Source organism: Heteronotia binoei, chromosome 4 (assembly GCF_032191835.1).
Source record: "Heteronotia binoei isolate CCM8104 ecotype False Entrance Well chromosome 4, APGP_CSIRO_Hbin_v1, whole genome shotgun sequence".
NCBI classification, from domain to species: Eukaryota; Metazoa; Chordata; class Lepidosauria; order Squamata; family Gekkonidae; genus Heteronotia; species Heteronotia binoei.
The window spans coordinates 75,178,363-75,191,918 of NC_083226.1; the positions used below are offsets into that span (position 1 = coordinate 75,178,363).

Sequence of the window (13,556 nt, forward strand, 5' to 3'; positions counted from 1 at the left end):
TGTAAAGTTTTACAATTTTTGCAATGTGACTGTTTTATTGGCACTCTATTAATCCTTAGAGACTAATCTAAGGAAGTCAAAATGTCAGAACCATTTTTTCCCATCCAGGTTTTAGTCTGCCAAGATAGCAGGAAGTGATTCATATGCTGATGGAAGCAGCCAAGAAAATAATAACCTTTTTCTTACCTGGACAGGCTGCACATCAACAGTGGCAATTGTTAACATCTCCAGTTTCTGCCTTGTACATTTCTACTAAGAATAGCCTGTGGCCAATACAGAGATACATGGAGTGATACAAGAACATATTTGGGGGAACCCCCCCCCCCAAAAAAAATGCACAGGATGAAAAGAGGGCCCATGGTCAAAAAGGGAAAGAGGCCATTAAAATGGCAGAGAACAGAATCTGAACAAGGAATCAGAAACCCTTAAGATTATGATAATACTTCATTTTCGTAAGGAAACACTTTATTTCTAGGGATAGAGGATTTAGTTTTTATGCCTATTTTATTTTGCTCAGATGCTGTTAGTTGTTGCTCTTACTGTAATCAATGATGGCATGTACAACTAAGCACATGTTTTTTCTTTTGTGAAAATACGGTGAGGGGTTGGTGTCTACTGAGCTTAAAGCTTAAACCAGTTGGCTTGTGCATACCAAGATACAGAAGGAAGGCAGATAGCTGCTTGCTACCTGATCTCTCAAGAGCAAGATTTGAAGGTTTTCCTACTTCCAAGTTGGATATAGAGGATAAATTATTTTTAGTTTGGAAAAAGTATCTTAAAAGTCTGGGTCCAGGTTACCAGATGAATGTACTTTTAACTAATGACCTAGTGGTGGCAGCAGAGAATAATCTTGGATATGCTGGAGAATATTGGAAAACAGTAGAAGAGGTGAGCTCCTAATTACAGTGTAGTAAGTTGCAACATTTGCTGTGGCAGACACAGGTGCATGTGGGGCCTTTTTACCACAGTCGCTGCCCCTATTTTGGCAGAGAAATGGCTGTTAATGACACATGGAGCCTTACTACTTCAAAATGCAAGGCTGCATTCAGACATCACTTTAAACCAGGGGTGGGGAACCTTTTTTCTGCCAAGGGCCATATGGATATTTATAACATAATTTGTGGTCCATAAAAATTATCAACTTAAAAAACAGTGCTTTGTCGAGAGAGAACGATTCAGGCCAGCAAAATTAATGCAAATAATTATTTTCTATTCTACATGTTGGGAGAGCCTAATCTGGCGTGTACACACACACGGCCCACCACCCTAGGCAAGAACTCAGTATCATATTAGATAACATCCCTAATATTAGCATATTAAGCCAGACCATCTGGGATAATCAAGTGCAAACTGAACTGTGACAGTAACTTTTCCAGGCCCTGTAGCAATTCTGGCCGGCCAGCCAGGCCCCAGCGAGTCTGCCGCACAGTACATCAGGGCCCTGTGATCCCTGCCTAGCCCTGGGGAGGCTGCTGCACAGCGCGGCTGGGCCCCACAATCCTCGCTGGCCAGCCAGGCCCCAGGGAGGCTGCCACATGGCAATCTATCTGTCCAGCAATCCCCGAGGGCCACACCAAGTGGGAGAGCCAGTTTGGTGTAGTGGTTAAGTGTGAGGACTCTTATCTGGGAGAACCGGGTTTGATTCCGCACTCCTCCACTTGCACCTGCTGGAATGGCCTTGGGTCAGCCATAGCTCTGGCAGAGGTTGTCCTTGAAAGGGCAGCTGCTGTGAGAGCCCTCTCCAGCCCCACCTACCTCACAGGGTGTCTGTTGTGGGGGAGGAAGGTAAAGGAGATTGTGAGCCGCTCTGAGACTCTTCGGAGTGGAGGGCGGGATATAAATCCAATATCATCATCATCATCATCATCATCATCATCATCATCATCATCATCATCATCATCATCATCAATATCATCTTGAGAGCCGTATATATGGCCCTTGGGACAGAGGTTCCCCACCCCTGCTTTAAACTGATGTTAAGAACATGCACAAACCTGGGTTTGCTGCTACCATATGCCTGTCTCTCTCTTCAACCTTCACATCTCATATGAAGAATTCCCTTTGGAAATCAACTCTGGTTAATAGTGACACATGAATACAGGTGCATAGGTTAACTGGAATCCCTCCTCCCCATTTTATATCAACATTTAATCCAGATGTTAATCCAGGTTTATGTTTACTAAAATTTAATGTTGGTTTAAACTGACACCTGAATGCAGCCAAAGAGTGCAAGTTGTTTTTAAGATACTCTTATATTCTCTCATGGCATACAGTTTGGGAACTATTGGCCTGATTTGCAATACAATTGCAAACCAATACAATGATGGCTTATACTATAGGACCAATATTGCAGTGACAATAATAAATCAAGGATACTTGCATAGCAGCTTCCCATACAAGAGCCTTGGTTATTAATAGAGCACATAATAGCATTCAGCTCCTTTGTCATTCAGGGACATCCATCTTTCTCAAGAATGCCTTTGTTTATTGTGGTGAGGGAGCAGAGAATTCAAGGCCTGTGCAAGAGTAAGAAGGAGCACAGAATGTTCTTCAAATAACATTCCTTTCTATATGTTCCCTGCTTGTAGGTGAAGGCAAAGTAAAGAGCAGTTTGGTTTTAAAAGAAAGTGAAGTGATATGTTCATGACCCTTGCACTGGCCAGTAAGAAAGTGTGCTCCCCTCAACATTGCAAATTATAATTTATTATGTTTGGCATATCTTTTCAAAGCTTTTCAAAAGCAGCAGAACAGAAAGAGGGTTCCTTTATAAGAAGCTAGAAAACAGCAAGCATCTCATTCTTGTAATGTTTCCAATAAATTAATTCACAGAGAAAAGTAGGTCCCAAAGCCAATGTTGCTGAAAATATCTTCTGCCTGAACCATTCTCTTAGATGCTCACATCTGATGCAATAAATATGTGTCTGAATTATACCATTTTAGATTTTTGATGGAGGCTCATATGATGGAACACTGCCTTGTGAAATAAAGAACCTATAGAAAATCCATGCATAAGGAAGAAAAGGAAAGGAAAGGTCCCCTGTGCAAGCACCAGTCCTTTCGGACTCTGGGGTGATGCACTTTCACAACGTTTTCATGGCAGACCTTTTTATGGGGTGGTTTGCCATTGCTTTCCCCGGTCATTACACTTTCCTCCCAGCAAGCTGGGTACTCATTTTACCAACCTCAGAAGGATGGAAGGCTGAGTCAACCTTGAGCCGGCTACCTGAACCAGCTTCTGCTGGAATCAAACTTAGGTCATGAGCAGAGGGCTTCGACTGCAGTACTGCAGCTTTACCACTCTGCGGCACGGGGCTTACATAAGGAAGAAGGCTAGGCTAAAAACCTGTACACTGGCATTCCAGGTTTCTGTGTGAAGGAATTGTTTTTGTATAGAGGAATGAACAAGTGAGTTCTTACAAGCAGGTTAAAGGAATACTATCCAAACAAAGATTTATTGCTTCAATGAGGTCAGATTTCAAAAAGAATAACAATAGCTCCTTACCACAATGTATTCTAGCAAGATGTCACACATGCTCATACTTTCCACTACATTCTAATTCTTCTGCATGGGATAGGACATTTATAGGCAGTTGGCCCATACGGTAAAATAGGGGATTTTAAAAGGTTAATTTATATTATAGGGAGAAGCTTTATGGTAGCAGTGATTTTCACAAGCTGAATTATCACTGAAAATCTGCACCTAAAATCTGTGAATCACCAGCACCTAAAGTTCAGACAAAATATGAGAAAAATCTAAAGGTACTTTTTTCTGTGGTTAAAACCCATGCTATCAGCTCTCTGAGTCTGTGTCCTTCACTAGAACATGAAGAGTTAAGGATCATAATTTTTAAACAAAGTAAACATATGGCAGATATGCCATTATATAATAAAATGTTCTACAGAAACTATGCTGGCACTGTTTGAAATACCCACAGATTGCTGGGTGGTGGTGGAGGGGGGGGGCGGTAATTTGCTTCAGTCTAAAAGCTGCTTGAATATGCTTTATGATCAGACTTTCCAGAGGGCATGCTGTGAGAAATGGAGGGAGAAATCTTTGTCCGTTATCTCAAAAAGCACAGAGAGCAGGCTGAATGCATTTTTATCATCTCCCAAGGAACTGTATGTTCTTTCCCACACTGATGATCTGTGGTTACAGATCAGAATTTTGCAGATGGGTGGCTCACAATAATAATAACCTAATATCCCATGGTTTTAGAATGAGGATGTTTGTTTGTTTCTCATGAGGCTTCTCCTCTACAAACTTGCACTTATGACTGAAATAGTATGAAACATAGTTACCCTTTTTTGACAGATCTGCTGTCTCAGAAATACATCCAGTCTTACAGCTGAAACAGATCTGCTCTTGATAAAGTAGACAATGAACCTTGCAATGTTTCTACAGATTTTGTTAAAAACAGTTGCAAAGAAATTATCTCTCCTTTAAGGAAACTGGAAATAAAGACTTTCCTCCAACAGACAATAGGCCCAATCTTTATAAACCCTGTTACATAGCCATTATCATTAATTAAATGATATTCTTAGTCACATCATTATTAACAGTACTTCTTCCCACAAACTTCACTGAGGTGCATTCCCATGTCTAGGGGGTTTTTCTTGTAGAAAAGGCCAGCAGGAACTCTTTTGCATATTAGGCTACATCCTCTCATATCACCATTGTTTCACACAGGCATTTTTTGTAGAAAAGACCCAGCAGAAACCCATTTGCATATTAGGTCACAATCCCTGACACCATGACAGCTGGGACTGCGCTCCTGGGCATTCCTATTTTAAAAAAACAAAACCCTGCTCATGCCACTCATACATGCTTACATGTGTGTGAGCAAATGATCTGCCAACACAGGCAGAATCAATTGCATGGGTTTTCCCAGCCCCTTACTGTCTATCTGGGAAGGAAAAACAGCTCACCCTGGAAATATCCAAACAGGTATCCCACCCACATATTGCAGCATTTCCATTATGCTTGACAACATATGTGATTACAGCATGAAGAAGTGGGAGAGACATCAGTTCCTTTAACCTCTATCTTTAACTATATCTGTTCACCTGCCATAATGCTGTCAGGTACAAACACCAAAGCCTATGGCAGAGACAACAGAAAGCTCTGTTTCAGAGGAAAAAACATTGGGGTGGATTGAAAGCACACATCAAAGGGAGTGGGTGGAGTTTTGACTTGTTCCTCCTTGTACTGTTCCTAAGGGCTCCCTGATCTCTTTGCTCAATGTTGGGGATGCACAGTAAGTTGCTGTGGAAAAGATCCATTCTGAAAGCAGAACTGCACTTGTGATACTTAAGATCCAACCTTTTACCAGGAAATTAAATTTTATATTATAGGGTGTAAGCTAGATGGAAAGATGTTTCAGTTGCTGAGCAGAACTTAGAGAATCCAGTTTTTAAAAAATTATTAAGCAGTTTATGCATACAGTGAGAACAAACATTAATGCTGTCTAGTCTCCCTAACCTGACTTTGAATCAATCAGTCACTTATAAGCTGAGAATTCATTTCCCAAGCACATGGATTCCTAATTTGGACTGGAACCATGATCCAAGGGGAGGGGGAGCTTCAGCCTCCCTCAAGCTGTTTTCCGAGCCTGAAATGGCTGGTGAGATGCTGTTTGTCCCAGTGTGGAACTGCACATGTAGACATAGAGTTCCCAACAGTCCCCAGCAGCCATCTGTTGGAAAACCAGTGTGTCTTTGTGGAGGGAAGGGAGAGACTGAAGCCCTTCCTATCTAACTAAGGGCCCCAAGTGCTTGGAAAATAAGTTCCCAGAAGACAGCTCATAGTAGACACATGACTGACTCATTCAAAAATCATGTTGGAGAACCTGGTGCAATGTGCAAAACTCTTTTAGTTTGGCCCTTGCTGAAAACACCTTAGAATGTATATATGCACACACACAAACTATTATATACATCTATATAGGTTTTTTGGGGAGGGGGAGGAGGCATGGTATAGCCTGATCTCATCAGTTCTTGGAAGCTAAGCAGCATTGGTGTTTAGATGGAGACAACCAAGGATAACTCTGCAGAAGAAGACAATGGCAAACCACCTCTGCTTCTCACTTGCCAAAGCCCTTTGCTGGAGTCACCATAAATCAGTTGTCTTGACAACACATACAGTTTGAAGTTATACCCTAGAATACATATTATGAAAGAGAGCCCTTTTGGAGCAGACTTAAGGATCCATCAAATCTACCATCCCATCCATTGTTGCTGAATCAACAACTTCTCATCTTACAGCTCAGGACTTTTCTGCATGCTCAACTTAACTGATTGTCTTGGCAGTCGATCCATAAGCACTGGAATTGGTTTGAGCAGGGTTCTTCTGCACAAATACATTTTCACCCTGGTGGAGACAGTTTATTTCCCTCTGCAAATACCTTAAACAATGAGGATTTTCAAGGAACATTGCTGTCATCAGTGGGGGCATCCAGGGCTTTGTTTGAGCAGGAATGCAATTCTAGCTGGGTTGGCACCAGAGGATGTGGCCTAATATGCTAATGAGTTTCTGTTGGGCTTTTTCTACAAAAAAGGTCCTGGTGACATCACAGCACACCCTTCCTTTTTATTTTTGTGCTTGTTTATATCAATATACTGTTGTAATGATAGGTTAAACAGGATCTCTGAATTCTCAGCCTTCTTTTTTTCTTTTTTTACAAGAAAAGTTTCCAGCCCTTCCCCTTGCAAAGACATAAGGAAAAAATTGCTATGATCAAGACCTTGGAAAACTAATAAACATCTCACAATCAGATCTTGGGTTCAAAAAGTTTGGATATTGGAAAACCATAAAAATGCGCAGAACTTGTTCAGCTAAGATAAAGCTGTATTTTAAAAGCATGTTTTTCTTATAGCTGGAAATCTTTTTTTGTATTTTGGAGGCAATAATTAAATATGGCATTAAACAATTGTGCCTCTCTTTTACAATTAACAGGATAATGGAAATGAGTAAATAGTCAAGACTGACATTTAATTACATAATTGTTTTATCTGCAAGCATTGAATTTCGTATTTATAACACTGCAATGATTATAATTTTTGTTGATGGTGGGTTGTTTCAAAATGAAAAAGTGATTTAACATTGTATTGTAGTATACATTTTTCTTTTTGAAATAAAATTACTTTTTTAAAAAGGCATACCTTGGTGAAGCAAAAGGCCTCTCTCTCTCTCTCTCTCTCTAAGAAAGTTGGGAGTCCTGAGAACCTATTTAAACTATCATGGCAACATTATCAATACATCAATATTTTAGGACCTTTAATTTTTTTTTTAAAAAGCACTCATCTTTAGGGGAGAGGAGAGGGAGTAGTTTAATAATGATGACAGTCCAATTAGCAAGGAGCGGGGAGGACAAAGAAAACCAATAGAAACATAACATAAGAGGAAAAAGCTGACTTTCAGAAAAACAGCAGGGTAAAAGTGGTCTCAGAAGAACTGAAAAAGAACTGGGAAGGGGGAAGAACAAAGCAAAAATGAAAAGCACAAAATGAATGTGGAAACTGGGATAAACCAAAGCAGTATGGATCTGGAACTGACAGGGGGGAGCCCTCATTCTCTTAGGCACTGTGCTACAACAGCTGACAGTTCTGCCTTCTCATGATTTTGTATTTTAAAGCTACCTTAGTTAGTGGCCATCATTATATCATGATGGCAGCCATATCACTTTGCCTGTCTTTATACAATTGACTGCAGAACAATGATAAAGTGGTCATTTACCTTGAAGGCAAAGAAGTGATCAGTATATTTTTCGCCAAACACAAACTTAGCACCAGCATCTGTATACTCCAAGAAAGTCTTAAAGGAAAAAGAAAGGGTATAATTATTAAAATTATACTGACAGTAAAGCATTCCTAAACACTGGCATGCTACAGGTTCTTATCACACCTGGCTTACTTGGTCACTGGATGCACTCCAAAGGTATGTCTCAACAAGTGATTCCGCTGAGAACAATTAGTAGGGTCAGGAATGGGAAAGGAAATCAGTAGAGTACATAAAATATTTGATTAACTGTTTACTTAATATATAATTTATTTAATATTTGATAAACTGATTATTTTAAAATAGAGGGTATATCCAAGCCCTTTGTAATACCTTTGAAGGGAAGGGATGATGGCTCAGTTGGGAGAGCTTCTGTTAGGCATACAGAAGGTCCCAGGTTCAATTGTCCTATGTGGCATTTTATCCATGGGTTTTTAAGTTCTGGCCCCAGGTTCAATCCCCAGCATTTCCAGTTAAAGGATCAGGTATTAGGTGGTGTGAAAGATCCTGGAGAGCCACTGCCAGTCTGAGTAGATAATACTGATGGATCAGTGGTCTGATTCATTGTATGGCAGCTTCATGTGTGCCACAGAGACCATGGGCAGGGCCAGCACTGGGGTTTTTGCCACCCCAGGCAAGGCTCTGCCCCCTGCCTCCAGTGGGGGAGGGCCCCCAGCACTGGCCCAAATTGGGCCCCGTTTGCATGAAGGGTTCCTTCTGAGGAGCCTTCTGTGCAAACACCCCCCGCTTGACCTTCCTGCGGCACCGGAAAGCCAAGCGAGGCCTGATGGGCCCATTTGCACGGAGGGCTCCTCATGAGGAAACACCCTGTGCAAACGCTCCATGCAAAAGTGGCATGGAAAGGCCAAGTGGTGCCAGATGGCCCCGTTTGCACAGAGCTCCTCCAATCCCTCAGAGCTGAGAAAAAATGAGGAGAGGGCTCAAGGATGGCATGAGCAGGGAGGAGGCACCCGCCCCCAGCCCCTGCCAGGACTGGCACCCTAGGCAATTGCCTAGTTTGCCAACTCCCACACGCTGACCCTGACCATGGGTTGTCCTTTTGTTTTGTATCATGGAGTGTAGTTTACAAGACTTGTACGAGTGCACCATTTCTAACCTGCCAGCAAAGGGGGTCAGGCATGAGAAAGTCGGGCAGGAGTTGAATGCTGCTTGCAGACTGCCAGTTGACAATCCCTAATTTAAAGCAGCACATTGAAGGAAGAAAGGCAGATTTCACCATTTGACTGCACTACAATGTTCAGAAGGTGCCAAACTCTGGTGAACAGCTTTGTAATAAAAACAATTTGGAAATAAAAACCATGTTGCACTTTAGAAATAGGTCTCAGTTCTCCTTACAAGAGAACCCTGTAGTACTATATTTGTGTATGGCCAGTGACCATGGTTAAAGGGATTATGAAGAAAAACAGTGCAGAGAGTAAACAATGGGATGGGCGCAGAGGGAAAACATTTCCCTCTATTTGGTATCCCATGTAGGAGTTAAAAGTGACCTCACTGCTCTCTGATTGATTTACTGTCTTTCATCATAGACGTGTCTAGACTATTTCCTCATTTCCTTGCCAAGATTCATGGCAGAAAGAAAGCACTGTGTGAGGCATATGTGACTGTGAAGTAATCTTCATTTTATTCATTTAAAACCTTAAGAGCTTGTATTCTTGTGGCATTTTGCAATCTCAGAACTACTGATAGAGCACCAGAAAAAACATACAGCAAATGTGATGTCAGTTATTGGGACGGGCACTATTGGCTAGTGAAGCCCACCAGTAGCCCATGTTTCTGGGGAGAAAATATATAATTTCAGTTGCTGGGAAATGAGGTCCCAGAAGTCTGGGTTCAGCTGGAAATTCAATTTAGGGCAGGATCTGCTTTGCTATGTTATTAGGTGGCTTGGATAAGTTGAAAATCTTCCCGAGAGTCAAGGCAAGGTGTCACATCCTCCGGAAGGGACACAAAATATACTAGCTGTAGCTGGAGAAATCTACCATATAGGGAAAAAATGAGGATGGAATCTTTTTATTCAGAAAGGAAAAGGGAACAATTTGGTGACAATGCCATGGAGGATTATGTAATAGAAAATACAGACTGACCATTGTGATCAGGGAGATCTCCAGCAACCACCTGGAGGCTGAACTATCTAAACAGAAACTGTGAATATACTTAAGAGTATGTAACACTTCCAATGGCTTGGATATGAACTTTCTTGTATATTTTTTTAGATCTGGTTGGACTATTTGCCTCTCCAATGAAGATTCATTTGGAAACAGTGTCACGGGTTAACAGTTTTCGTTAGAGGCTTATATGTGTTCACTTATCCAGAATTCAGTTATACCAGTACATCGAATACATTACAAGAAATAAGAAATACATTAATTGAAGTTTTGAAATACTTTATTGGGACTTTGGAGGATCAGCATCACCATTTTCAGTGAGACTGGATTATAGCAATTTGATTAATGTGAATTTTGGAATACACTGTCTGGAATATTTTTGTAAGATTGTAGTTCAATATTGGAGTGTTACAAATGTTGTATTTGGACTTAATGTACACATTGCACTTTATTTTTCTCTAGAAGGCATTTTGATATGAATCTTGTTAATAACTTTGGCATTTAAAAGTATGTATATTCCTTTAGTTAAGTATATTCACAATTTCTGTTTGAATAGCCCATTTATTCTGTGAATCTCTCTTGCTTACCACCTGGAGGTTGGCAACCCTAGCCTGCAGAAAAAGTAGGTTTCATTTGACAGTGAAATTTCAAGCTTCTCAGTCATTGGTCTCAAGCAGAAGTGTGTTTTTAAGAGTGCATGAAGGTCAGTGGGATGCAAAAAAAAGTTGTTGGGTCAGATTTTTACCCAATTTTCTTGCAGATAATGTTTAGCTAAGAAGCCTATAAATGGCAAAAATATGCTTTCATGGAAACAAATCTATTATCTAGGTAACTATCATTGATTTTTCTGGGTGCTGGGGTATTAGGAGATTATACTCATTACATTTTTTGATCATCTTATGATAGAATATTTTATATCATCTGCAGTACTGTGTTCAAGCAGGCCAAGTCTGCTTCCTTTCCCTCTCTTTTGCTTCCTTCTGAGTCACAGCTTGCTTTGCCAGGTTTGCTCAATCACATAGGAACTACAAAGCAAAGCCTCTCTTTTCTCCACTGGCTGAGGCTCCTTCCTTTGGGAGGAAGGGGGGAGAGGAAGAGCTATGTTGCCAGGCTACTGAGCTACTGAGCCAGGCAGAGCTACTGAGCCAAGCCTCTCTTCTTTCTACTGGCTGAGGCTTCTGCCCCTCCTCATCCCTTGAGGGAGGGAAGGGAAAGAGGGAGAGCTTCCTTTGCCCAGTTCCCTTGATCATATGGGAAAAGAGCTTTTTTGTAGCAGGAACTCCTTTGCATATTAGGGCACACTCTCCTGATGCAGCCAATCCTACAAAAGCTTACAGGGCTCTCAGTACAGAGCCTACTGTAAGCTCCAGAAGGATTGGCTACATCAGGGGTGTGTGGCCCAATATGCAAAGGATAAACAGAGACTGAATATATTGCAAGAGTGCTACTCTTTTAACCATGGGTGTTTTCCCACAGAGCTTACCTCGGAGCAACATCCCTCTTCACTGCACAGCGTCTGCGCGGATTTCCCACCAACTGCTCCGCATAACCAGGAAGAGCCGCAGCTTTTGCGTCACTAACGTAAACTGGTTTTTAGCAGTTTACATCTGCGACGCAAAAGGTCCGGCACTTCCTGGTTATGTGAAGCAGTTGGTGGGAAATCCATGCAGACGCTGCGCGGTGAAGAGGGACGTCGCTCCGAGGTAAGCTCCGTGGGAAAACGCCCCATGTTTCATTTTAAGGTTTTTTTAAAAAAACATTTAATTGTATTTGTCTGTTTATACCTCTACTACCTGACATTACGTTTTAATACACACATGGCCTGGCCCAACAAGGTCTCGTTTGTGTCAGATCTGGCCCTCAGAACAAATGAGTTTGACACCCCTGCTTTAATGTGATTTATGTGACAGCAATGTCGTTCCACTCTCTACATTGGACAAACAAGCCAGTCCCTTTAACAAAGAATTAAAGGACATAAGTCTAATATTAGAAAACAATAATATTAAAAAAACAGTGGGGAAACATTTTAAACTTCCAGGACATTCAGCTGCAAAAGCAGGGCAAGCATGCCCATTAGGCGACTTTAGGCTGTTACCTAGGGCAGCCAAGGTAACAGCCAAGGTGGGGTGCCAAGGAGGTTGAAGTCTATCTCCTCCCTCCCAGGCGATTTAAATTGCATGGAAAGGCCCCAGGAGCAGCTGCTGCCCTTCTCACCAGTGAAAGGTTTCACTTGAAGACTGCTCCTGCCCTCGCTGGTGATTCAAATTTCATGGGAAGACTAGCAGGACCAGCTGGTCAGTGAGGTCTTTAAATCATGCAGGGAGGCAACAGGTACTTCTGCCAGCCCTCCTGTGTGATTTGAATTGCTGGCAGAAGCGCCTCTCAAATCTCTGCCCCTGCTGGTGATCCAAATTGCATAGGAGAGGTGGGGGGCCCTCTTTAACTGGAGGGGAAGAGACTGGCCCAGCTGCTTCTGCTGGTGATCCCTGCACCAGTGAAAGGTCCCCGCTGATCAGCTGATCATCAGGGACCTTTCACTGGCAGGGAGGGCAGCAGCTGCTCCTGGGGTTCTCCCATGCCACTTAAATCTTCCAGGAGTGAGGGGGTGGCCTCCACCCTCCCAGCCTAGGGCTCCAGGAAGCCTGGCCCTGGCCCTGTATAAAAGTAGCAGTTATCTTACAAAGGAATTCAAAGGGAGTTTAGAAAGAGAGACTACTTTATTGCAACTCATAACAAGTCTCAAGACAATGCATCTACCTGGATGAATTGAGAGACCTAGGTTTTCTGTCTCGTTACCAATGCTGATTTCTCCATACCTACCACCTCTCTGCATATTGCATCTCATCCAATCATACCTTATATTGTAATTTGCCTGCTAATGTCATAAGGCATCTGAAATCACTTTCTGATATATAGGACAGATGGACCTATATTCTAGCTGTATCTGAAGAAGTGATCAGTGACTCACAAAAGCTCATACCTTACCACAGATTTTGTTAGTCTTTAAAATGCTACTGGACTCTTACTCTACTTCTACAGACAAACACAGCAAGCCATCTTGATCTATCTCTGTGTTCAAGCTGTATAATTGCAGTTTTGCAGCACAGAGTCAACTAATCTGCATTCTGCCTTCAGGCAGTTGTCTGCTGATTTGAGTTTGACCAAAGGGCAAGCTGCAATGAGCTGATTGTTATGCTGTTTTGATTTCTGCAATCTAATACTAACAGAGTTTAGGAGTGTCTCAGAATATGTTGTTCTCACAATACAGCTAATTCTCTTCCCAGGATAGGAGCAAGTTGTATTTAAAAGATCTTGGAATGTTCTAAAACCTATTGACACTGATGTGAACACAGATAGAAATTAGATCTGAACAAGCAGAAACATGCAGCAAAATGTTGGGGTCTGTTTTGTGTTGGTTTTCACTTCTCTTCCAACCACAGTTTCCTTAGAGGACTATATTTCCTAGCTTTGGGATTTAAAGAGAGAGATTGCTATTTCTTCAGCATGGAAACAGTGATCTGCCCATTTAAACTTTGACATGGGGAAATTCAGTCCCATAGAGATTAAGACTCTGGTAGAAGAGAACAACTGTCATGGAGCTGACTCTTCTCGTTATATCTAAAGGTGATTTTTCCTAGCTTTGGTTCCTGAAGAGG

At 41.8% G+C, this 13,556-nt stretch overlaps 1 protein-coding gene across 2 annotated transcripts in view; it reads right to left on the reverse strand.

Annotated features, from left to right (window-relative positions):
- The window catches only part of SLC28A3 (solute carrier family 28 member 3), a 95,546-nt gene that overhangs the window by 48,774 nt on the left and 33,216 nt on the right, over nt 1-13,556 (reverse strand). For both annotated transcript variants that reach the window (XM_060235412.1, XM_060235411.1), the window contains one exon: nt 7,733-7,810. In XM_060235412.1, the coding sequence (XP_060091395.1) occupies nt 7,733-7,810 (78 nt within the window). The remainder of the gene's footprint in view (nt 1-7,732; nt 7,811-13,556) is intronic.